This window comes from Thermobia domestica, chromosome 5, assembly GCF_964235325.1.
Source record: "Thermobia domestica chromosome 5, izTheDome1.hap1.1, whole genome shotgun sequence".
Taxonomy (NCBI): domain Eukaryota; kingdom Metazoa; phylum Arthropoda; class Insecta; order Zygentoma; family Lepismatidae; genus Thermobia; species Thermobia domestica.
In genome coordinates this window covers 159042017-159069373 of record NC_137458.1, presented here as the reverse complement: position 1 = coordinate 159069373, position 27357 = coordinate 159042017, and the positions used below count along the sequence as shown (strand labels likewise).

General features: G+C 36.4%; 1 protein-coding gene across 7 annotated transcripts in view; it reads left to right on the top strand.

Annotated features, from left to right (window-relative positions):
• LOC145686201 (uncharacterized) overlaps window positions 1-27357 on the top strand; it is a 206582-nt gene that overhangs the window by 135519 nt on the left and 43706 nt on the right. For 4 of the 7 annotated variants that reach the window (XM_081759242.1, XM_081759243.1, XM_081759240.1 and 1 more), the window contains 5 exons: window positions 2310-2409; window positions 13718-13912; window positions 15514-15666; window positions 18559-18627; window positions 26421-26564. In XM_081759242.1, coding sequence (XP_081615368.1) covers window positions 2310-2409; window positions 13718-13912; window positions 15514-15666; window positions 18559-18627; window positions 26421-26564 — 661 coding nt within the window. The remainder of the gene's footprint in view (window positions 1-2309; window positions 2410-13717; window positions 13913-15513; window positions 15667-18558; window positions 18628-26420; window positions 26565-27357) is intronic. The other 3 variants (XM_081759245.1, XM_081759246.1, XM_081759247.1) reach the window with 3 other exon arrangements.

The window sequence follows — 27357 nt, the reverse complement described above, 5'->3', positions numbered from 1 at the left end:
TACCATACATTCTTTTTTTTTTTTTCAATCAATGTTCTAAACTGATGTACGTGAAACAAAACATTCGTTCCACTTGCGATATTTGTTGTAACAGAGGCTGATGTTTCTGGTCCCAAATCGTATAACGGGACTGCATACCGAAAGGAGTTGTAGGGAGCAAGGCATAGAGAAGAGTGAAATGAAAATGAAATGAAATCTTTGAGTTTTACTTCCCACGGTTATGCCGGTTAGGCTAAAGGAGACGGTGATGATGAGTAATGAATGAAATGATGGAATGAAGAAAGTGGGAGGAAACGGGAGAACTCCGAGAAAACCCACGCACACAGAGAAGAGTCTCTGTTTTAATTAAAAGTGGATGGTTGTCAGAACTGTCACTACAAAAGGTGTTCGAAGTTTCGACCCGCCACTTCAATGCAAAGGTTACAGCAGCGGCGAAGGGACTGGCGTACGCGTTGATACACTCCTGGCGTTTTCCTAATGCTCCAGGCAGCACCAAAAATTCGAGCAACCAAATCCTCCTCTGATTGTACAGGCGTCGCGTAAACTAGTTTCATATGGCCTCAAAAAAAGAAATCAAAAGGGTTAAGTTCTGATGAGCGAGGTGGCCAAGACACCGGTCCTTTCCCGCCGATCCATTTGTTCTAAAAGAATGCGTTGAGAAAATTTCGCATCTCCGCAGCGAAATGTGCTTTAGCACCGTCGTGCATAAACCACATGTTTCGAGAAACAGCCAGTGGCACAATCTCTAATAGTTCAGACAGAACCTCTTCCAAAAATATGCGATACTACCACCCGGTCAAGCCTTGTGGTAGTAGGTACGGTCCAATGAGATAATTATAAACGAATCGTGCCCACACATTCACAAAATACACTTCCTGATAGGCAAGAGTTGACATTCGTGTGGGTTTGTCTCAGATCACAAATGTTGATTGTGAGTATTGAACACTCCATCACGGGAAAACGTAGCTTGATCTGTGAAGAGAACACGAGACATGAAGCGGGCTGTATCAGCATGTCGTTCGGGTAGCCACTGGACAAACTGATTAACGTGGAATCCGAACCATATGAGCTCTCGCTGGGAATTGAACCCGGATCTCCCATGCAAAAGTCGCATACGCTAACCGCTTAGCCACGAAGCACCTGAAAAAGATACTGGAGAGAATGACAAATGAGTATGTACATTACGAAACACAAATATTCTAAACGACAGTAGCAGTAGTAACAGATTATCATTAAAAGCGATGTAATGTCATTAATATTCAAGTTCAACAATCGGAATTTCTTCATTTTCTGTTACCTATTGGTTTGTGTTGTACGTATTTTTACATTGTAGTGACATGACGTTTCCAGTGAATTCTTGTACAACGTTTCTACTAGTACTTTTTTGAGGAGGTATGCAACCACGTACAGAGAGTATTACCTCATCCGCCATCTTTTAATCTGCGTGTATGAGTACTGATCTGCCACGTAGTATTATTTCCAGGCAGCGAGACGTCCTTTACATGCTCTTGTTTACTCAATTTACGTCATAAAATGTCCGGGAATCCCTAACATCCTTTGAGGAATCCCTTCCGCTGCCACTGCACAAATCCGAAAACCGCAAATTTAGATAGAGCAGGTTAGGATCCTTTGACGATATCATACCGCATCACGTCTACGCTCAGTAGTTAGTGAAATATTTAACTCTAAAGTTTTTCTCACGATTTCGGCAGCCTATAATATGGAAACGACGCGGTTTTCGCCCTATGGTTATTGGAACATTTTTCTTTGTTTTACTCTCAGGAATCACTCCTCTGCTTTTGTACAACGAATTTAGCGCCATACTGTGTATATATATATGGCTTCAAAATTAATAAATTAATACAATGATCGAAGCAGCTTTTTATATTGCAAGAACACAAAAATACCGTCCAGCTCACCATATTCGAAACAAGCCTTCGTAATCCGCCATGCATTCCTGTATATTAAAATGAACAAGCGAAGAAAGCATGTATATGCCCCGACACATTATGTTAATACTTACAAGTATCCCAGTTAGTCATGAGGTGCTTTGTTTGATTCGCAGCTATGAGCGTACAAAACACAATAAATCATTTAATGATAAATATTAAAAATAAGAATTTAAATACACAGTTAAAGAATAAGGAAGAATTTATTATTGAAGTACATAATGTCTAATGTGCAGTGTAGTAGTGCGACTTGCTCTGCTACTTCGTTGTTTCATGTTTGTAGTTATACTTTTGTTACAGAAGTTGATGATGAGCTTTTATAAGAAAATGAGATCATTTATCTCTCCTTTTTTTTTACAGGTGTTGTGCTCTAAATGTTGCAATACTAAAGCTCGGCTAGAATATATGGATAATGTTGAAACACGTGTATGTCAAACATGCTTTGCAATTCTGAATAAAGGTAAGTTACTTCTAAAGTGAAAAGCAGTGATGAATACAGGATAACGCGAGTCTGGAAACGTATTTATTATTTAAAAATGGTTTGCACATGAGATAAAATATTTGATATAGGTAATGGAGTTGGGATATATGTGACGGAGGTATGTGCATCATGGCTGGCGACCGCCTTGAGTTTAACTCGAGAATATTTAATAGAAGTGTGTTGTAGAATATGATTTTAGTTTTTTCAGCAAGTTAAATTCGACATTATTTTTAACCCATTGTTGTTTATAATTTTGGGATTAGGCTCCTATAGCACATTCTCATTGTGACACCCAATCTACGCAACACATTACGCCAATTCTGTTTCGTCTTCATAGACCCTATGTAACAACAGTTTTAATAATAGAGATATACAGAATTCGTTGCTGGAAATTGTGTGCTTCGGTGATTTTTATGATACGCCTTGTCCTTCAGATAGCCACAGGAGGTAGAAATCAAAAGGTGTTATATCTAGTGAAAAACGGCTACTATTGGTTACTCGTTGACCGATCGTACTGCAACAATTATGCCTTTAGCATGTAGCGGAGGCTCGCCATCTGGGGGGGGGGGGGAAAGATCAGGAAATTTCAATATTCAGCAATTAGGAAAGCACAAACTCGCAAATAATTTTCAGATATAATTTTCCAATCAATGCACCATAGACGAATACAGAGCCACGATTGTAATTTCCTACTTTGACTTTGGTTTCGCTGGATTTTGTTCACGGTCGTCACAGACGATAGCCGTATTTGGGCTTTTCACAGTGGCTACTACAAGTTACTGAAGCCATATTCTTGGCTAGCTCTTCGACGATCTTTGGACGTTCACTGTTTTCTTTTACACTTTAACTAACTAACTCTATGGCCTATGGAACCCGGAGGTTCAATGCCGTGTTCACGAAAGCTCTCCATTGACTTCTATCCTTAGCTAACTGCATCCAGTTTCTACTTTGTATTCCAATCTCTGCGAGATTCATCTTAATATTGGCCTCCCATCTGCGCCTAGGTCTTCCTAATGGTCGTTTTCCGATTGGTCTTCCAGTCAAGACTTTGAAAGCGTTTCTACTTTCTTCCATTCTAGCTACATGACCCGCCCACCTAAGCCTCCTAGACTTGACGACCCTAACAATGCTGGGTAAACCGTATAAATTATGTAGTTCCTCGTTATGAAGTTTCCGCCATTCCATATTCCCGTTCCTCTTGGGTCCGAATATTCGTCTCAGGATCTTGTTCTCAAATACTTTCAGTCTATGTTCTTCCCTCAGAGTAAGTGACCATGTTTCGCAGCCATACAAAACAACAGGCATGATTATCGTTTTGTATATTTTAAGCTTTAAATTCTTCGACAGAATTCGCGACGACGAGATTTTGAACCGAATAGTAACACGAATTCCCTGCTTTTAGTCGACATTTAATTTCTTCGTGGATATGATTTTCCTCTGTTAATATTGATCCTAGATATTTGAAACTATCCACTTTATCAAAAGTATTATTTAATATTTTAACGCATCTATAATTTGCTGTATTACGGTCCCAACGCACTTCCATGTATTTAGTTTTCTCTGCATTTACTTCTAAACCCATGTCCCTGCAAGCGTTTAATAAGATCTCTGCATTTCTTTCTATTGTTCTCCTATCATCCGCTGTTAAATTTACATCATCAGCAAATGCTTAACCTGATGAATACCGTTCAACTGTAGGCCCTGGTTGCTATCTTTGATTTTCCTTATAGCGTATTCCAGAACAAACTTAAATAATAATGGCGACAACGCATCTCCTTGTTGCAGGCCATTTTCGACGTGAAAGCTCGTGGATAAAAATTTTCCTACCCGGACTTTACTTTGGGATTCAATCTAATTAGCTTTCTCGGTATTCCAAGTTTTGTAAGAACGTTGTATAATGTTTCTCTCCTAACCGAGTCGTACGCCTTTCTAAAATCAATAAATAGTTGATGTACCGGTAATTTTGCCTGTTTTCTCTTCTCTGCTAGTTTTATGCATTCCTGGTCGAACCATGGTTTGTTCCTACGTATTTCCGCGTGTCCCAATTTTTCTTTTGCTGAAATTTTAATGCTATCTAATTTCAATCCAGGTATCCTCAACACTAGTGCACTCCGAATCTTCTAAAGCCGAGAATCTATTCGAAACTTCAATCTGGTATTTCTCTCTTACCTGGCCCTCTTTAATTTCTTTAAATTGAATCTCTCCGTTTTCGGACAATGAATATTACCTTTATTCAACACCTGGCTCTCTTCTAATTTCCTTAAATTGAATCTCTCCGTTTTCGGACAACGAATATTACCTTTATTCAACGATAACCTCTCTCGTATTATCGCTGCTACCAGGTAGTGGTCAGTGTCACAATCAGCCCCTCTAAACGACCGGACATCAATTATGCTAGATTGTCTTCTTCTATCTACTAAAACGTGATCAATTTGATTATGTGTTTTCCCGTTTGGTGATGTCCAAGTGTATTTATGAATGTCGCGATGTGGGAATTTTGTACTCTTCACGATTAGGTTTTTGGATGTTGCAAAGTTCACGAATCTAACACCATTGTCATTACTTTCCTTATGCAGACTTTCGTTCTCTATAATCGGTTTGAAAATATCCTCTCATCCTACCTTCGCATTGAAATCCCCTAATAGAATTTTCATATGGTTTCGCGGGAGGTGGTCAAATATCTGTTCCACTTCTTCGTAAAAACTGTCTTTTATATCGTCATCCTTATCTTCAGTTGGGGCATGTACATTTAAAACAATATCACACCACCGTCCCTTAAGAATAATAAAAGAAAGTCTGTCAGTAACAAATTCAACCCGTTTAATTGCTGGTAATATGCGTTTATGAACGAAAAACTCTGTTGGTTTTTATTTCCTTCCCCGTAAAAGAACGTAAAATTTCCGGAATTCACAGATCCATTTCCATCCCACCTAACTTCCTGAACTCCTACTACGTCCATCCTGTATTTCTCTAACTCATTCGTTACGGATTTTAACGCGCCTGCCCTATAAAGACTCCTAATATTCCATGTTCCAAATCTCATGTTCATTTTCTTTTGCTGAGATCGTGCAAAGTTATCAGTCCTTGTCCGAGGCTTTTGTGAATATTTCTGAAAAAGTGCTTTTTTTTACAGGATGAGGTTGTTAGCCCTACCCAAACCCCGAAGCTGGAGGACCACTCCTGTCGGCTGTCCGCGACTGCTTATTCAGTATATTCGCAGCTAACCTCTATATCTAGAGGCCTACTCCTCGATCCGCAACCTGAGGACGCGCCATGCCGTGGTGACAGGAACCCACGTTACACGGTTCTTTTACATTCTGTCTCCTAAAATGTCAGTACCTTGAAAAACTGTTACATGTATTATATCGGCTGTATTCGGATGACATGCCTTGAATTTCATTACAATCACCCAGTTAATTGCCACAGCCACTGCTCAGCACGATTTGTATTCGTTCTTAAAAGATTGATGCGATGCTATCACCTAGAAAGACAGGAGAACAAGTCACTGCTTTTCGGAAAATTCCAAGTTAAGTTGTCCGTATCTCTCAATGAACAATAGTAGGTAAAAATAATTTCTTGTGAGAGTTCCGGAACAAAGCTAGTCTCACACGTCCTTCTGATTTTAAATTTTGTAGCAAAAATGGCTGGATTCAAGATGGCAGTAATGCTCATGCTCTCCTCCATCACACAGCCCCATTCTTTTACTCACACCTAACAATTTACCTCAATAGCTCCACGTGTTTTCAAGTTAGAAAAATGTTTTTCGAGACTTCCGTCTCACCTTATACAGTCATTTACCACTAGAATAAATGTAAAGCTGTAAACATGAATTATTTGATAATACTATATGGTTGATTTTATGTATATAGTAAATCACCTAAATGTAGAAAGTATATTTGTGAGTAACTTGAGAGAAGTTCAGGAATCACTTCTTGTAACATGTTTTTAAAAATTGCTGGGTGGTTTAGCTAAAATTAACATCTATTTGATGTAGTACCGTAATATCATGACAGTGATAAGCAGGGAAAAAGTTTAAAACTCTCATTATTCTGCTGTACTACATAAAGCTAAGTTCTGTGTTCCACAAATTTTAGTTTTGCATTTAGGCTTATGCCAAAATTTGGCATGATACGTGAAGGACGTAAACAAAACAAAATGTTTTCTGAGAAATATTGCGTTAGTTTGGAGGAGATGGTGAAAACTAAGAAGTAACTCATATCTGAACAGTGCATCATAGAGATAACTTCAGAAGGCATCTAGAGCTCGTCTACAATGGCTTGATGTCTTTGACGCTGAAATAATTGAAATTGATAGGTAACGCAACATTGCGTTAGCAACCTTTGGCTGGTCCATTTAAAATAAACGTATCTTCTGCATTTAATGGATTGCTTTACTATTGGTCAAATTATGCCAGAGATAAGTAATCGTAGTTGAGCTATAACTTTTGAAATTTTCATCACTCCTGTCAATGTCACCACATCCAACAAACTTCCTTCCAAGGAACGTAAACATTGTATTGAAATGCACAAAACTTATCTATATTGGCAAATAAAATACCCCGCAAATGACCGTGGTCCTAAATGGCATGACGTGTCAGAAAATCTGATGACACGTTCTTTTTCAGTATATCCTGTATTTGCACTACATTTCCTACTTGTTACCATTGTATCCTACATCATCACAAAACCAACCCGTGCTTTACTGTTGACAAAACACACGATGGGAGCAGTCTCTCACTCGTGGAACGGCACACGAAAACTGCGCCTACGACTGAAGGGTTCAAATTTTGACTCATCAGTAAATAAGTAATTTTTCCAATCCTCTAGTCTTCAGCTTGCATATGCATACAAAGCTTACAGCATTCTCTTCTTTTTGTTTTGAGGCCATAAGAGTGGTTTCCTAGCTGCCACACGACAGTTCAATCCTGCATTAACTAACTGCGTCCGGACACTTTCGTAGTTCGGCTTTTGGCGTGTTTTGTTCACTTTAGCCTGTATTTGGGGCACAGTTCTCCAACCGTCACGTTTACTTCTCGGTATAATGTACTTATCCTCTCTTGCTGTAGTAGCTTTAGGTCCTCCAGATCGTGCTGGAGAGCGATTTTCTCCAGTTTCAGCAAATCGTTTCAAGACATCACTCATTGTAGCATGGAGTATTTTTACTTTTGCGGCTATTTCCCTAATTGTGTACTTTTCCACGTAAAGTAACTGTTGTTGCTCTTGTTTCAGTGTCCTTACAGAACTTTAGGCCAACTAATAGGGAACGCTGTACACCTTACTTCAGCACACACTCGTAACAAATTCCGTACAATAGACAACTCGCACCTCTGAAATTTGACGCAGAGATAAACAGCAACTTGAGAGACACCTGCAAAGCATTTTTGACGCACGATAGCTTGAATTTGCAGTGCAGTGATCAGTTTGAATCTCACGCGCTCATAGCTTACCCATCACACATGCCCAGTATTTTCGTTTGTTACATTCATCCACAACGACCCAAGACTTTTCCTCCCGTTGGATCGTATCATTTGTGAGCAAATTGTTCAGTATTCTTCAGTTAAATTTTGAAACGTTCTTTGTTTTGTAATATATAATATACGGGGTAGATTCATTATCTTGATACTCCCTTGTAATTCTTAAACTAATGGACAAATTTGTACCATGCAAACTGATGGGACACTAAAATTTTGTATCATCCAAATACCGAAAGGGGGATATTGTCTGACATACTCCATGATACCACAGGGGGCCGCGGTGGCTCAGTGGTAGAGCGTTCACCTCTGGTGCTTGGGGTCCCGGGTTCGATCCCAGCCCCCGCCAAGTGAACTTTGTGGTGGACAAACACCGTGTGCGTGGGTTTTCTCGGGGTTCTCCCGTTTCCTCCCACTTTCTTCATTCCACCATTTCATTCATTACTCATTGTCACCGTCTCCTTTCGCCTAACCGGCATAACCGTGGGACGTAAAACTCAAAGATTTCATTTCATTTTTTCCATGATACCACAGGATTAGCAGTGTTGCCAACCAAACAAAATTGTATTTTTCAAATGACAGTACGTCAGGTTATTACATTTCAAATGTGCATATAAAACTAGAATTTACAATACCACACTTTTCATGCATTGTTGCAAACTAAGGATGCTACAGTATCACAAACATCGAAAAATAACCAAATTTTAAAGTATTTTAATATCAAATACCACGTATAATCATATAACGTATTTCAAACTAGTATAAACAAAGTTACAAGGAATTTAAGATTTGACCTTTTTCAAAGAACTTTTATTTCGTAAAAATGTTCAAGTATCACTTAAATCGTGTGTATGGTTTTTAATAGATGTAAAGATCATAATATCGTTTACAGGAATTTGATATCTGATACCATTCGGAAGATATGAGAAAAAATTTAAAATTTAATATATTGCTTAAAATGGCATATTTGTGGGAACTTTTGAAAACAAATTTTGATTTATTTTGCTTCTATATTATAACAATACTTTTTGGTGGACGTAATTACAATAAGTTGTCGAAATTACGTAATTTTAATCAGTATTGCAAACTTTAACAGTTTAACCGTATCCCCAGAACAGTTTGAGATACCAAATTGCTGTAAACGGCATTTTGATTTTCACATCTATTGAAAACCATCTGTGCAGTTGGATGAGGTACTTATCTAAGCAGTTTTTCGAAATAAATGCTTTTGAAAAAGTCATTTTAAAAAAATCCCTTGTAACTTCGTATTCATTTGAAATATATAGGGTTGCCAGACGTCCTGGTTTTCCGGAACAGTCCCGGTATTTAATGAAAGAATTAACTGTCCCGAAAAAGACTTTCGGGACGCTTGTTTGTCCCAGTTTTCCTTCTTCAGATTAAAAAAAAAGAAATCAACCTGTAAGAACTAGTATGTCTCACCTAAAACCGGAAGTTTTTCGGAACATTTGTGTAGCCAATTGATTTTACTAAACAAAAACAGGAAGTTTGAAATCAGACACACACTTTCGTCCTATGGGTTGTTCAGCATCTAGAGGAGAAAAAGGACTTTAAAGGGGCATGATGGAAAAAAAGTATTTTTCCCACAGCGCAGCGCAGAACTGCTTCATTGTTGGAAGTTTAATCAACTATGGTGATACTGCTCTCAGTCACTGCACGTTAACCGCATTTAAACTATTTCGTCCTGTCTGCCGTCTTCTTAGGCACAATTTCTTCTGAGAACTGAGTTGTTATTATTTTTTTTTCATGGGTGGATAAATATTTCTAAAGATGCTGTGCACGCCTTCAGTAATTTTAGATTTGTATTTTTTCCTGTACCTGATAAAAATCGCGTAACAACATACTCTAGCACAAGAAGTGTCAGTTAAACACAGAAAGGTATGTTTCTTGTTTAATTTTGATACTGGATTTTCTTTTCTGCCAAACTTCTGGAAAGCCTTTCAAAATATTTTGTTTTTGTTTATCGTTCTGAATTTAGCGTAAATGTATTTTTCTTGCTAAGTGCTAAGTTCGTATTTCTTTGAGAATAGCGTTTCTGACAGGTGATGACACAACAAAGAAAAAATAACTCTACAGTAATAAATGGGAGGACGTGTCGTAATTGACGCAATATGTATGACTTGTTAAACACAGCAAATGGGAATTCGGAATAAGGGACACCAGGCTACTATTTTTACATTACCTTTTAACATTCTTTATACATTCTTTATTTGTGTTAGCTATGTATAGAATGAACTGGAAAATTGTGAGTAATAACTGGAAAAAGACAGGTAATTAATTGACTCTCATCAAATGAGTAGGAAACATAACCTTAGGCTGAGATTGGTGTCCCAGTTTTTCGTTTATAAAATCTGGCAACCCTAGAAATACATTATATCACGATCATAGTATTAGATACTAAAGTACTTCGAATATGGATTGCCTCGTCCATCTCACTTGTGTTATTACTTTTGTAGAGGCCACCAAAATTTAAATGTTTGTGATATTGTAGCTTCCTTAGTTTGCAATACTTGAATAATAAATATGACATAAAAAATTTTTGTTTAGCATGTAAATTTGAAATGTGTAATAATCTGACGTAGTGTCATTTGAAACACAACTTCATGTAGGATTTTCAATACTTTAACCTAGTGATATCACAGAGTATGTCAAACAATGTCTCCCTACCGCTATTTGCATGACACTAAATTTCAGCGTGTTTTGTCCATTAGTTTAAAAGTTACAAGGCCGTATCAAGATAAATGGTCCATCCTGGAAATATACATCAAGATAGAAAAAAAAAAAAAAAAAGGAGGGGTACGAAGATGAGGAAATGAATATGTACTAATAGAAGAGAGAAAATACAAACGGGGAAAAAAGCGGCATATATGCCGATCGCTTTTCCACATAATCACCAAGTAGATTCAGACATTAATCAAAACGCAGGATCAGCTTTTCTAACCCGGCTTGCTACGAATCAAGTCCCTGCCCATCAGTTCTCATCGACTCTTTTTATCAGTCTGAAGCGAACCTTATTTCCGGAGAGGTGCTTCTCCAATGCTGGAAGAAGGAAATAGTTACTGGACTATAAGGGAATGGCTCTACACTTCCCACTTGAATTGCTGCAGCAATGCTTGAGTTTGGTAAGTAGTATGGGACTGGCATTGTTATGGAGGAGGATGATATTTTCACTCAACATACAAGGGCGTTTTCGTCAAATCGCTTTACCTAACTATGGTCAACGTTGCACAATAACGATCAACAGTTACTGAATGGCCACACTTCAGATATTTGATTAGGATTACACCGCATGAATCTCAGAATATGGTTTCCATAACTTCACCAGCAGAGTGTGTAACCTTAAACTTGTTTCCTCTCCATACTGGCTGTTTTGCTTGTTGGTACGAAATGATGAAGCTACGTTTCGTTTCCAGTAACGATGTGATCGAGGAAGTTCAGGTCGGCAACGTGGTACCGTTCCTGAGATAACGCACGCGGAACCCAGCGTGCATACACCTGGGAATAACACAACACGTCAGACACGATATTCTGCACGGTACTATAGTTCAGTCCCAGATCTAACGCAATTGCACGAACAATTATTATTTTGAATCATTTTTTCCACTCGTACCGTGTTGATGTTCATCTTTGCAATTTGAACGACCCCTCGGAGCTTTATTGCGGTTTTCCGCCTCCTCTCTGCCCGCTTGAAAAACACGACACCATTTCGCCACATGTTGTCATCTCATTGCTTCTTCACCGTACACGTAATTGATCTGACTGTAAATGTTCGATGGCGATATATTCGTTGCCCACAAGAAACGAATCATGGCTCGCAGCTCCAAGCGAGACTAGTTTTCTAACTTCTTTTCATTTCACTCACTCTGACGCGTCTGCGAACTCAAATACTAACAGACGACTAGCGCCATCTGCCATCTGTATCCACTCTCGGAAAACAATATTCCTTCTATAATTGTGCTGCTTGCAACTTCTTTCTTATCCATCCTTAGGCGAGAGTTCACACAATTATTTCGTAATTTCGTCAGTTTTGCTTTAGTGTCACACAGCTTCATCCTTCATAGGATATAGTGGAGTAAATTTTTAACGTTAATATATTGGGGTACAAGTAAATTCTACTGTGACATTGTCTTTTCTAATTAAGTAAAGTGAGCCAAATATGAAGAGAGATCCTACCGGTAGAGCAGGTCTTCCCACCCCCCAAATGAGATTATTGCACGGATCGTAGGTTCTGTTACTGCAACTGTTACTCAATGAGATACAGAGAGTTGGGATTGTTGATGTTTCCTGGTCCAAGAGCTTCCCAGGTCATGGATTGATCACCTCTGGGTTGTGGTCAAACCGTGGGATTCGGTACCCTGCGATGTCGGGAGCCTTATAATATTATAAGGAGGATGTAAACTTGCGTTAAAACGTCTCAGAGCGAACACTGGAAATTTCTACTCGTTAGAGTTTCCTTCACCAGTAGGTATGACTGGGAAATGAGCTTCGGTCTATCGTCTATGCCTGTTGATCTGATAAAGGAACCATCCATTGTACAGTCCACAGAAAAAAAAAAAAAAAAAAAACTGCAACATGAGCATGTAAGTTTATTGTGAAAGTACGCCTAACAGCCGAGGGAATCAACATAATGTCTTAAGTAGCACGAATCACGCCAAGAGAAACCTCGGCGCCCTCCCCTAAACACTTATTTTGGAGCAAAAGACTTTGTTGATTCACAATAAACTTACATGCTCATGTTGCAGGTTTTTTGCTGCGGACTGTACGTGTGGGGATTAGTGCAGTTAATATTGAATGTGATGCTGGATCATTGGGTTGAACGAAGTTAGAGGTTAGTTTTTCATACGACACATAACGAATATAAGGAAGTATTAAGATCTAAATAATAAAGATGAAAGTGATAATATGGGTAATTGAATCACGGAAAACAGTTGAACTGCTTGAAATAAGTTTTTGGATATAGTTATCAGTTACCTCAAACTGAGTTTTTATCATGTTATTTTGGTTAAAATGCATATCCTAAGGAGCGAACAAGGGAGTCGTAATTTATGTGAAAAATTGAATATGACACGAGTCCGTCACGTTAGAAAAATGAAAATAGTTATATAAACTCCTCATTGAAAGTAAAAGAACACGTCTTAGCGTTATAATATCGTATCACAGTAAAATGATAGAACAGTTTGACATGAATTTTGGTACATAATACTTACCTCAAGCCAGGTTTTTGTCATATTCCTTTAAATTAATGGGTGCATTCTACGAAAATAGAGGAGTTCAAAATTGATTCCTAAAAGATATTATTTTATGCGTTATTATTATTAAACTCCCATTGAAATTTGGAATGCATATACGTAAGGGAAGATTCAAATATTTTCCATAAACCTATTGTCCTCCTGCGAAGAACGAAGCTACGCCATTTTAGTTATTTTTTACTGTGAAACTTTTTTCCATGTATTGTGGAATATGAACATTTAAAAACGCTACTTCGATTTGGCATACTATGTAAAATGAATATCCCTTGTTTCCATTGCCCTGGTAAGCATGGTTTTACTTTCTTTCTCTAATTATAAGCTACCAGTACCAAAGTATTTTTTCCTGCAGTTCCGTAAGTTTTATGGTTTATTTAAACTACTTATTTAGTTATGTAGTTTGTAGATCTTTAAAATTTTTTTTTCTGAAACATTCCGAATGATACTGGAAAATTAATACCTGTAAAACTAAGTAAATAAATCGTATGTAGAAGAAATTGTGTCAATTTTCTATGTTGAATATCTAGTAATAAAAAATATTACTGTTTTTCAGTATCTTCATTGGAGAAAGCAGTAGCAAGTATATCAACAGGTCCGTCATCTCCAGGGACACCTCTAGGAAGGCAGCCAAATCCTAATAATCCCATGGAATATTGTTCCACCATACCTCCACTACAGCAAGTGGCCGGCACTCTTGGACAGCCTCCTCCTAGTGTGTTGGTACCTGTAGGTGTCCTAAAAAGAGAAGGTAAAAATATTATAGCTATATGGAGTTTGTAAAGTTACGTGCATTCATTAACAATGAACTAATCCTGAATATAAGTCTCATTTTGCTTGGAATATGACAAAACATCTTACACTCTAAAAAATTATATTACGAAAATATTGCGTATATGTGTGTGTTTTAATCCAGGTATTTGCTTACAAAGCGTTGCATCTACTTGTTCCGTTTACACCATTAACAGCCAGGTGTAAGAAAAATCATGAAAATAATATATTTCCTTCAAAGTTGTAACTTCAGTATTTTTATACAGAATTCCTACTGCAGTGTTTAAAAGCGATACACTTCAAAAATAAAAATATGTAAAGGAGAGTAAAGTTACGTTAATGAAATTTAAGATAGTTCGTCGATTTTTAGAGGAAACAACGTAGGAAATCCAGCGTAAACTGTATTTTATGTGGTCACTTATGCCTAGTTCGGAACATTGACAGCGGTGCGGTGGCATTTTTCCAAAAGGGAGCATAGAATCTCAACCTGCGCAGCATTTCCAATAGCTTGAATTGTGCAGTCCAAGTAACCTTTTACAAAATGGTTTTCGCAGCTTACCGTGAAATTACTAGTGTTTCTATTATGTACTAGCTCCCAGGTTCTTTTTCATATAACGGAAACGTTTTGGACTTGCCTTACGTAGATTGTTTGTGAATACCATAATTTTCCAAGCGGTGTAATTCCACGTCTCAGCAAAATAAACTCATAAGGGCTTCATTGTTATCGCATATTCGTTATCTTATTTGTCAAAGTAATGTACAGCTTCAGCATGTTAAAATATTTCAGTTGGAATAGACTGATTTTTTCTTTGCCTTTTTTTTTCAGATGATAATCTGTTGATCAGTTTACTCTATTTTTTATGTAACAATTTCTGAACATTATTTTCTTAACATTGAGGGATTTAGTCTTAAATGTGTAGCGACTTGTATAAGCACTAGAAAATAATTACGGTATTGTGATCTCTAGGTTTATTTTAAAACGAAGACATGATCCTTTAAAATTCTCAGTCTTGTAACTGATACAATTTAAAATGCTTCACTCGAAATTAACAAACTTACTAAATCCAAATTTATTTTAATTGTTGTAAACTATTTCCCAGAGCTACTGTTGAAAATGACAGAAATTACTGAAACAGTTTAGTACAATTAAAATACCTTTGGACGCAGTAAGTTATATAAGAAAGTGCTGCTTATATTTATTATGAATAGATGTAATTTGGTTTTTTAAGAAGAAAGAAAAAAAAAAACGTCAAATAAATAGTTACAGAATATTTGAACTATTTAATCTCGTATATATTTGTATTCATTGCATGCTTTGTTTGCTAATCGTTATTTAAACATACAACATTATGTAAAATGGTACGGTTTTTTTTTGATAGATCAATAAGACATGCAAGAATGTTCCGATTTTTTCACGGAAGTTCATTTTAATATGTAAAGGCGAAAAAGTTTATCAACACTTCTCAAGCAGTTAAATGTGAAATATTCCGAAGTTTTTAATGAAATAATGACATACGAGGTGAATATGTTCATTTTCTCTTAGTTGTAATTTCTTCCGTAATAATGTGAATTTTACTTCAGGAAGTGCGAGATCACGAAGTGAACCCAAACAAGTTATGTTTAGTGATGGAATACGACCTGGAGGCGATTTGACTGAATTAGATGGTTCATCAGAACCCAGACTTCCATATCGACGGCCTACTCGTGTTACTAAACGTGTTGGAACACCTCCAGGTGAGTTGTGCTTTCTGTTGAAATTCTATCATTTGTACTGTACTTTGATTTTTGACACTTATCAGTATACAAAATGAATAAAATTTTCAAATACAATAGTGAAGTTGACAGTTCAATATATTGGGAACGCTGTGCTGAGCTAAAACCTGTGGAAGATTATTTCTTCTCCGACAACTCAGAACTTCACATTCGGGAGGATAAGTACAGAAATTAACTAGGATTCTGATTGTTTCATAATAATACAGATATGTTTTGTTGCTGTTATGGTTACAAAGATATCATTTAATTGCATTAAGAGCAAATCTCATATACATTTATAGTATTTTAGGGGAATCGATGAGAGTAAGAATGTGATGTTTACTTCATTGCATTCCAGACGTGGTTTGATTTTTCTGATATATCGGAAGTGAAGTTCGTGAAATCTGTTGACTCGTATATTGGAAATTTCGGAATTCCGATTGGTTCACTCTTTCCTTTTGTTCTGCCTTCATTATAATAGTAACGTAACTTTAAAATTGAAGTAAAAGACTTGTATGATAGGAATGAGCCTTAAAAATTATTAGAATTCTTTCGAAAACTTTTCAAACTTCCGTTATTAAGAGATACAGTAGATGCGTTACGAGGAAATAAAGGTAAATACCAGAATAAATAAACAAAAATAGGTTCCGTATTAGTATTTTTTCGTGTAATTTGTTCATAACAAACCGTGAAAGTTTTGCGTTGAAGTTTTGTTACAGAAACGTACTACTCGTTACATTTTTTTTTCTGAAGGGGAGGGGGATAAAAACTTAAAATTTATCCGTAGTGTTACTGGACAAAATCTGTTATCTGCTTGGTATAGCATGATGATTATTGTGCAACACAGATGTTGCGAAAGCAGATAACAAAGTTGGTATTGTTGGAAATAGTTTTGAATTGAAATGAATTACAAACTATTTGATAAACGAAAAAATAATATATGTTACTATAACGAGAGTGAGTGGAGCTAAAGCATATTACTCCTTACTTATTTACTTTTTTCTCTGTAATATAGCAAAATGTGATGCTGGAATAGATTTATTAATGTACACTGACCGCGGTATTTTCCTCGGAATGTGATACACCTGGCTCAGAAGTTATATAACCCATGATATAATTTGTGTTTAAACTTTCTGAATGATGTAAATTATTGTCGATTCTCTTTCATTCTTTCTTTTTTTCTGCCTCTCGAGACTGATACTCTTTGAGGTACAGAAAGCAATAATCTGTATGCACTGAAATCAGCTGAAATACTTAGGAGAAAATTCAGATCATATAAATCGAACAGATAACATCGGAAAATTGCTAATTCTTCCAATATTTTGAACTATGTTTTCATAACTTCAGATACGTCAATACTTCTGATTCTTTTTCCCCGTTCATTTCATTTCATAGTGCATTGGAACCCGTTAAATGAAAAAGGAAGGAAAAGGGAAATGAAAACTTTAAAGTATGTTGCTTTATTTCTTTGTGTTGTGGAATTCAGTGAAGCCTAGTGTTTGCTAGGTACATGTTGTTACTTCAAAAGAATTGACATTATAAATTAGGATCATTCAACAATTAAAATGGAAACTTTGAAAAAGGAAGTTTCCTTTAGTTTCAGTCATTTTTATTTAAGCATGAATATTTTCACAATTTCACTGCTGACGTCTTTTGGTACGGATTAAAAATTTAGGGTAAATATGAAAGAATGGTCAATAAAAAAGGGACCACTCAAGGAAGACAATGGAATACAGAAAAGTATATACAGCTGTTTCCATTTTGACTTTGAAGGGTGTTTTAATGCACCATGATCATGTAGTCCGAAAGTTCTTATTCTCTTGCTGTGTGGTAATTGATCGTTTGAGTATTGAAGGTAGAATTTTCTGGGTATGGTTAATAACTCGAATTCTGTTGAAATTGCCAGTATTTGTACTTAATGGCAGTTTTTATAGCCCCTAAAAAGTTCACACATCAGTCTGTACTTTGAAGATCAGGGAAGGCTCCTATAAAGTTATCAGTGATCAGTCGTCATAAAACAAAAGAATAAATTCTTTCAATATAAATAAAAATTCTGGGGTCACCTTCAGAAATAGACATAATGTCAAGGTGGAAGTAGCTGTATTAAATATTTTTTTTTTCTTTCCTTTGGAGTGGTCTGTATCATTCTGGTATATTTATTTTAATTTTGCATCCCGCGCAAGATGATTTCAGGATCTAGGCTTACGTAAGTATTCGAGCTTAAAAAGAGTTTCAGAATTATAGGGAAAACTTAGATTTTAAATTTTATTATGGTAATTCTGTCTACCGTACAAAAGAGAGTTCATTCAGATTTAAATTAAAATGATGAAATTAGTATTGATGTCGGCTCAGTGGAATTGTAATATAGTTTCGACTGCGTGATAAAATAATGAATTTATAAAACTTATTAGTATTTTAGTCAGAGATATTGTTTCCACGAATAAGACTAGACTCAGAATACACAACACATGTATAAGAGGTGATAAATGAAACGACATATTAGAAATCGTATAAATAAGATTTTACGAACACACTTCCCAGTTGCCTTTAAACTTGGACTAAAGTAAATTAAAGTAAAAATTAGTAATATACAAAGAGTGAAAAAAAAAAAGTTGTTTGTCAAGAATTACCTTGTATATCATTGAATTTGCACCTACAGATGAATTAATGTGATATGAAATCTATTATTTCCTGTATTTTTATACATATTAAAATAAATTATTTATTTGACATTAAATATGATACTGTGCTTTAGGGATGACCAAATTCAGATATATATGGGATGGGTCGATATATTTCTTGTCATCTTGTCTGAATCTTCAAGCCAGTTAACAGATAATAGTGTAAGTAACTTGTTTTGACATATAATTTCAGGGAGAGAGTTGACGAATATTGGGAACAATTTCATGAAGACATTAGCAAATCGTTTATACATTCGTAAAGGTACTAAGTATTCTAAATAAATCGTAAAGTCTTAAAGTTAAAACAAGTACAGTATTCTTTTGGTAAATAGTACAGTGTAGTCTCATTCTAGCGGTCAGCCGGAGGAAAATGAAACGTATTTTGTATAGTAACAGTCATTGTACAATTTTCTTTTTTAAACTAAGTTACATTGTATGCACTGAAATCGTCACATGTATTTGAAAACCATTGGGGAATGAAACTTCATTAATGGAAATTCACTCCGAATGCAACCGTGCATCGTACATGAAACAAAACACAGTCTACATTTTATATTTATTAATTTATTCCGTTTCTGTAGCGTATTAAATATGTTCGTATCGATTAACTTCTTATTCTGCAACCGCTACTACAAACTTGAGTAATGGTTCGGATTTCACTACAGTAGTAGTTCATCTTACATAGCTTCGATGTTGCATAAGGAACAACGTTTATTCTTAAATGCGAGTTTTTGCTTTGTTTATATACGAGGTGAACACCAAAAGTACACACCGTTTCTTTCTGATTTCCAAAAACAAAGGGAATACAGGAAATTAACCTTATCTATTTCTCAACAAACTCTATCTCTTTTTACGCAGTTGCCGTTACTTCGTCCATTTTGTGCAGCAGGTGGCATAGTCATTTTTGGAGTTGGTTTCAAATACTGGAAAATAGCACTTCCAAGGAATAATTACTTGCAAAATGGCGTCCACGAAGAGAATCCTTCAGGTTTGGGAAGAACCAGGAGTCATTCGAGGCTAAATCTGGTGAATAGGGTGGGTGTGGCAGAAGTTCAATACCGTGGTCAACCAATAATGAGATCACAACATCAGCACTGTGTGGCGGTGCAGTGTCCATGTGGAGGATGAAATTGCCATTTATGATTTGTGGTGGTTTCTCAGTCAATTTTTGCAAAAATTCTATATTCAAAAGTCTGGGGAAATATTCACCCGTAATTGTATGACCTTTCGGAACGGCGGAACAATATTCCAGAAGATAGCGTACAGAACCTTCTCATTGGATGCCTCCTGACGATTTTTTTCTTAAGGGGTGATGAATCTGTGTTTCCACCGAACCGACTACCTTTTTGTTTCTAGGTTGAATATTGGAATCTGTGATTCATCCATTGTGTCAACACTTTCCAAGAAATTGCGTCCCTCTCTTTTGGAGCGTGTCAAATTTGCAACACGTGATTGAATCCGTGCCTCTTTGTGATCGTCATTAAGTATTCGTGGAACCCAGCGAGAAGAAATTTTCCTTAGTCCCAGTTCGTTTGTAATTATTAGTTTTACTGTTCCCATTGTTAGTCCCAGTATATCACAAATCTCCTGCATGGTGACACTCCTATGTTTCCATGATGAAATTTTCAAAATGGGCAATGTTTAGCATTAGTTGTTGGTGTTTTTGAACGTCCAGACCTCTGCTTGTCTTTCATACTCGTTGGCTCTGCTTTCAGAATTATCCGTTGCTCTTCAATCGAAAATCACATGTCCCCGGGCAGATCAGAAACGCGTCTTATTCGTTCAAGCACTTTGACTCAGCTTTTGCTACCTAGTAAGCAAAACATATGAACTGCCTAGAGACCAAGGATGGAGGTCTCAGATGCGTAAGTTGGTTTCCTGAAATGCCAAAAAAAAAATGTAGACTTTAGAACAAAACGGCAGTACTTTTGGTGTGCATCTTGTACTATTTAGATTTTTTTTATCTTCTAAATTATATTGTTTCTTTTTAGCACCGAGGCTATATGAAACATTGATCTACAGCTTAAAGCAGAATCCGAACCACTGTAGTGTGGTCATATTTTAAAGCACTACCACCATCCGGAACCACGTGCATCAAAGGCGCGCGCACGCTAGCCATTAAACTAGCAGGAAAGCAGAAATGTATGGATATAAACGTAACCATAGGAATGTGTGTTATCTTCAACAGTAAAATCTTCCATCTTGCTATGCAATACGTTATCATTCTCTTGTAAAATGAACACAAATAAGCAAACATAGATATTTTAAAAGAATCGTTATTAATTAGCTGATCAAATTAAATTTGAGGACTTTGTATGGTGAAAATGCCCCTTACGGGATTTTCTCCGCTTGTTTGAAGTTTAAAGTCTCTTTTTTTTCTGGGCCGAGGCTATATGAGTCGTGGACTCACTGTTTAAGGTGGAATTCCGAAGCACAGTAATGTGTAGATGCCCTCCATTAGGAATCGAATCTGGAACCATGTACCTCCCGTTACGGGAGTTGCTCATTTATTTGTGTATGACCATTAGATGAGATCACACTGTATTTCAGAATTTGGTTTCTTCTAGTGCAAAAATAATTAACAGTGTAGAAGTTGTGAGAAGGTAAGCATTATTGTAATTATTTCGTTTGTACTATCAAAATTAGACAAGCTAAATGTTGCAGATGTGAAGAAACAAAGTTCGCTAGTTCTTTCGTACTTCATTCACTACGTTGTATTTATGCGTACTCTTGAAGACAAAACAACACAATACCTCCACTGAATTCGCTGGGTAGTGCTTTTGTGTATCAAGAAATGCACATACTGCAGTCTGTATGTCTTTAAGTAGTATGTATTATTACTTGTTATTTAGTTGGCTTTGCTTAATAAAGTACTTGCTTGGAAAATATTGAAAAGTGTAAGTTGAAGTTGTTGCTCATAGCAGTTAATGTATTCGGGTGTCATGCAGACTTACCCAGCTTTTGTTTTTTAAATGAAATTGTCCATACCAATGTAGGGATGACTTAAAATCCGGAGAAAATCGGAACAGATTTGTGAAAAGTTGTGTGAAAGTATAAGGTTTATGTTTGTGTTTTGCTTCTTTTTACGGCAAATTCAAGTGGCTTTACAGCTTTTAGATCCTTCAAGAGAATTTGAGTGTATAATGATACGTGTTTTCCGTGAATTTGCTTTCATTGTAGTTTAGATGAACATAAATTCACTAAAGCAGACAATATTGTAGAATTTCATGATAAATTCACTCTCACCATGGCTTAACATACTCAAAGTTTCATCATATCAGACTTGTTGCAGTCTAGTCCAGATTCTTATTACTTGCCATCTTAAGGCTTTTACTTAGTGTTAATCTCCCACCTTTCGCTTGGCCTATGAAAATATAATTCTTTCTGAAAGTATTCCAGACATCTCACGTATCTTCCGTGTGAGTGGCATGATTTTCTCATCTTAAACGTCTTGATTTGATATCTGCATTATAATCACATATACACGTATACGAGGGAAAGCCAGAAATTTCTTATTTTCACATGATAGAGATAAACTAGGGATCTGCATAAAAGTGCGGAGTTTGAGGCAGACAAGTGTGCCATGGCATTAATGACCTCACGATCCGCAAAACGCCTACCCCGCAGATATTTCTTTGTATTTTCGAAGAGAAAGTAATCGGACGAAGCCAGACTGGGTGAATGTGATAGGTAGGGACAAGGGTTCGTAGCCACACTGGCGCACAAATGTGTTTCTGCTGTTTGGTGTGCCGGTGCATTGTCCGCTAGCAGTGACAAGCATTCGAAAGCAATCCCCATGTCTTTATTCTGATAGCATTCTGTAATCCTTGCAGCAGGTTGCTGTGATTATAGCACCCTTTTGTAAGCATATCTTTATGGTCCTAAAACATGGACAATATCTTTCTGAATGAAAGTTGCACTTTACCTGTTGTGGAAATAGAGGACAATGTATGTTTCCATGTTTTACTCATTTATTTGGTTGTGGCCCCGCGTAGCGTAGGCGCTAACGCTCTCGCCTTCGGTGCGAGCAGTCCCAGGTTCGATTTCCGGTGGGGGCACTCGATCGAAAAAGTGTAAAACGCTTTTTCAGACCAGCCACCCTGAATGAGATTTTCCTCATTCACACCAGGCAAATGCCAGGGTGGTATCTAACTTACAGGTTCCAGGCCGCTTCCTTCCTTCCCCAGTCCTTTCTTTCTTTCCTTTCCCTGGATTGTGTGCTCCGGGACGTCATCCCTCAAAACGTGAAGGGCTAAATAACCTTAGATGCCGAAAGCACAGAAATCTAAATCCTAAATCATTTATTTGGTTTTAGGGTCAAATAGATACACTCAGAATTCATCTATAGTCGCTAATCTGTAAAGATGTCAACAATGGGGAATCCACCTTATTCCTATTTTGCTCGTGCAATATGTCATTTAATATGGTGTGAACAGATCCCACACTAATATTCACTTTCCTAGCTGAACAATTAATAGTCACATATATCTTCAAGTAGTAGCTGTTCAACTTTTGGCACCACGCTGGGGTCTGTAGCCGGTTGAGGGGTGACCTTCTCTTGGATTATGCTGTAGACTTGTGCGACTTCATTCGAATTCTCTGTTGCAACGTTTCACAATGTCATAAGATCGGGATTCCTCACCATATACAACTACCAATCTGTGATTGTGCAAATATTTATGCTCCTGGCATATCTTTCTCATCGTGAGGGTAAGAACTTTCTGGCCTCCTGTCGAACATTGTGAATATGTATTATGTTACCTTCTCATTTCACCATTTGTTCGGCACTTTTTGCTACACATATTTGCCGCAAAACTTGATTTTCGAAAGCCGTGAGTTAACACCCAAGACTATGCATGATAAATAGTTTTTGTGCTACTAGAGTCATTCTGTGTTACGTGCTACACAAAGTATATACTAGTTCCCTCAAGCGTTGGGAAAATTGTGTTCTTCTCGTAACTAGAAAAACTGTAACAGCAGATTTTCTCAAGTGAAAACCAATTCATACATACCAAACACAGTTGAATTTACTAAAACCTGAAGACTTTAACAGTTAAGTTAGAAACTAAGTTAACTATACAAGGTGGTAATCTGGCACTAACAAGGAAACCAATTCAAGTGTGACACGAAATTGTGAACGAGTTCATGCACAAACGAAGTGTTTTATGTATACAATTAAACCCATTAGAGGGAAAAACCCTCGATCTCAACCATTCCGAAGATATAGAGGAATAAGGGGAAGGCTGGTGCGCCGATATATTGCGAATTTTTAAATTTTGTAGTGATAGTACAAGTAAAAGAGATTTTTAAAAATGAAGAATTCCTTCATCCACGAAACTGTAGTAATATGTCGCCTTAGACATGTGGGTTACAAAACAGAAGAGTCCATAAAAATTCTAGGGGAAGAATGTTGTGGATGGGGAAGGTGAAAATGACGGACTTCCATTGTTGCCTGAAATAGACGTGTAAGGTGTATATGTATAGGTTTCTTGGTACGCTGAATCAAATAAAAGCATAATCAGTCAAATAGAATGAAAAATGTAGAAAATGATGCCCGTGTGAACTTTCCAATCGTTATAATTTCTACAATAATTAATCGATCGGAGCTGTATGTAATATACAATACAGAAAGTCGTACACGTTTTCGTTGTTTTAAGTGGAAGATACTATTTTTGTTTATTGATTCATACTTTGCGTTTTAATATATGTCACACAACTACACACTGTTGTACTTACGTTTTCAACTGTATGTGTTTATGTTTCATATCATATTATTTGCACAGAATATGACCTTGTATTTTTGTTCACATAATAATGTCTCCGTTCCTTTGGCAATGTAATTAATACATTTTCGTATTATTTTCTACGAACTAAAGACTAGCAAGTAATATCATAAGAATTTTCTTCTTCGTGTCAATGGTGTTTATTTCTTCTCATAGCCCCTTCTTTTTCCGATCCCGGGTAAAAGCTACGCCACTTGCTTCAACATTCAACACTTTTATTCGCTCTGGTGCATCTTTCTTAACGTTTCGATGCAATTTTCAGACATATATACTAGCAACATAGCCGAAAATCCACAAAATATCAGAGTACCAGCTTTCTCTTTATCTCCGGAAAGGTTGAGATCGATGGTTTTTCCCTCTAATGAGCAGTTGTACACAAATTCAATTCCGCATAAACTCGTCCACAATTTGGTGTCACACTTGAATCGGTTTCCTTGTAAGTATATTGCCAGATAAAATATTGAATGGTAACTTTTTAAATTTCACACAGAAAACGAATGTAGCACGGAATCAATGAACTCGAGCAGAAAATCTGTTTAATTAACCTGCCAATGTTTTTGTGTTAACTCAGTAAACAAAGTTCAAAAAAAAAAAAAAAAAAAAGTTTAGTGGCAGATATTCGAGGCAAGTGTATATTAGAAGATTGAACAACGCAGGATATTCAGTGGCTCAAATAATCCAAGTTGTATGTTACTTCGTTGTGCTTAATGTGGAAAAAGGATTGGATAATGTAATTATGTCGGAATTTTCCGTGAACAAAGTTTAAGAGAAGAGATTAATGTCGTAACCAAAATAAGCCCAGTGCGTACCGTTTCTGAAGTCTTGTATAATATATGTAGTCGTACGTGAAAGGTTGTCTTTAAGATTCATCAGATTTATTTCAATGAATAGGTTCTTGAATTCTTGTTTAGCGTCAAAATCAACTTGAGTTATCTTGTCTATTTTATTCTTAAATTATATTGTCTAGTGATTTGAGTGAGAAGCTGGAGAGTGATGTGGTCCCTTTGTCTTCGGTTTACAACAAAAACTTAATTTCTATTAGCATAGAGGATATAACCTGTGTACTCATCTGTTCTTTTCCTGAAGTTTCCTGTTATATTTGTTACTCTTTTTTTCACCTTTTTAAGATTAAATGTCCTCTAATGTAGATAATGACTTTTACTTCTATTTTAATCGAATTCAGATTGGAAAGCATCATGGCTAACTTATTCACGGTTTCTTTCGGATTTTGGTGTGTAGCTGTTAAATCCCGACCATCTTTTAATTGGCCATAGGACACTGAAGTCATCTTGAGTTTTCCTGTAGGAGAATACACCCTGATTATTAGTTGCATAGAATGTGAAATCTTTCTGATATACCTTTCTACTCCCGAAATCAAGTGTACTCAATATATTTATTGAATTATTAATCACACTCGGTTTTGTATGTTCTAGAAGTTGCAAAGCTACTTGTTTCTTTGTGTACTTGTAAATATTTTAGAAGACCTTTCTGCACTAAAGGAAAAATATGGTGAAATGGAGCTGATATAGAGATTCCCAGTCAAATATAAACCGAAATTTCTTTTGCAAGGCTATCTCTTGATTCAACATTTGAATTGAAAATTCAGTTGGTAGTGTAAATCATTAATAAATCTCTCGTGAGGCTATTACAAAAATAAATTTAAGATGTTTCTGTAAGTGAGAATACAATAAAATTAAAACTCAGTTCACGAAAAAGTCAAAAGCTGCATTTTGCAAAACCGTGAAATTCACCTGGAAATAGATGTCAGTTGCAGCAAAATATTTAAGCCAAATTTGGCATATATTCAATAGGCATTTGATAGGAAGATGTTGAATATATACTATTGCTTATATAGTTCTGTATGTTAAAGCAGGACTAATTTATAACGTGGCCATTTCTGTTACTTCTAAAATATATTATTCTAGAGCTTCACCGTTAACCTGTTAGGTTAGAAGTTGCTCTGAAGTGTTTCATAACAGTACGGTTAACGTAACGAATTGTTGATCAGTGCATTGTATGTGTCTGCGTTATTGGTACTCGGAATTTTTTTTTTTCTTTTTTGTTTTTATAGTTCCGTCAACTGGATTTGGCCATCCCTACATTCCCCTAGTGAAAGAGGGGAAAGTAGTAGTGCATGTATTGGGATTGTGTAAAGAAAGTAGTAGTATTTTAATCTAGTAGAAAAGAGAGAGCTTTTCGCACAGAATTACCTTTGTTTTGGCTTCTCCGTGCTTTGGAACGCGTAAACTACCAAGTTACCTCCCCGTTTCAGGGTCTGTCGCAAGTGGCAACAAAACTGATCGTAGTCCCACAATCCATGCACTCAGACCATCTTCGTGTTCTGACCGCGCTAGGTGCCTGATCCCTGCCGGAGATGGCTTGCCACCTGTTGTATTGTCCACTGGATCTAAAGGAGGTTGGTTTCATTTTAATGCTGGCTTAAGTTTGTTTCTTCTATTACATTATTATTGAGTATAATTTTAAAAACTTTCCTTTGTTTTTATTATAGAATAAATATGTTTCTTAACTTATTTTTTAACTTGTTTGAATACCCAGTTATGGATACGGGGAGGTGTTGTGGTGATTTGTCTGAATGTTGTTGGTTTGTTCACATGTTAATGAATGTTCCTTTCAATGAAGCAGGCATAATGCCTATACAAGGCCTGTTTACATTGTCGAAGTTGCATGAATACGAAAGAAATTATTCATGTTACCGTATATTTGAAACGTTGTTTCTTTGATGTGTTGTTTCACTTTTTTTTTAACGTTGATTGATATTTTATTTACTTACTTAGTAATACAAGAAATTAAGACTTTTATTATGTTTTAAATTTGCTGCTTTTTCCTATTTTAGAAAGTTTTTTTTTTTTTTTTTATTATTTTTTATAATTATTATTGTGCTCAGGCCTTGTAAATTGCCTCATTTATTGGAACAGTAAACAGTGTAACAACCAACGTCCTGCATGTTAATGGTGGCGTTACTGTTTTCTCATATAGTAATAACGTGGGCGGGTTTACTTTTCCTTTGTAGGAGGATGTGGATAATCACAGTCCTATAATTCCCTATAATCCCTGAATAAATGTGGCATGATATACTCCATGCAAATACTACAATTATTGTTAAGTTTAAATAAACAATCTATCATTACAGAAGGAGCATGTTAGAGCAGTGGTTTCCAACCGGTATGGCGCGCACACTGTGTCGCTCA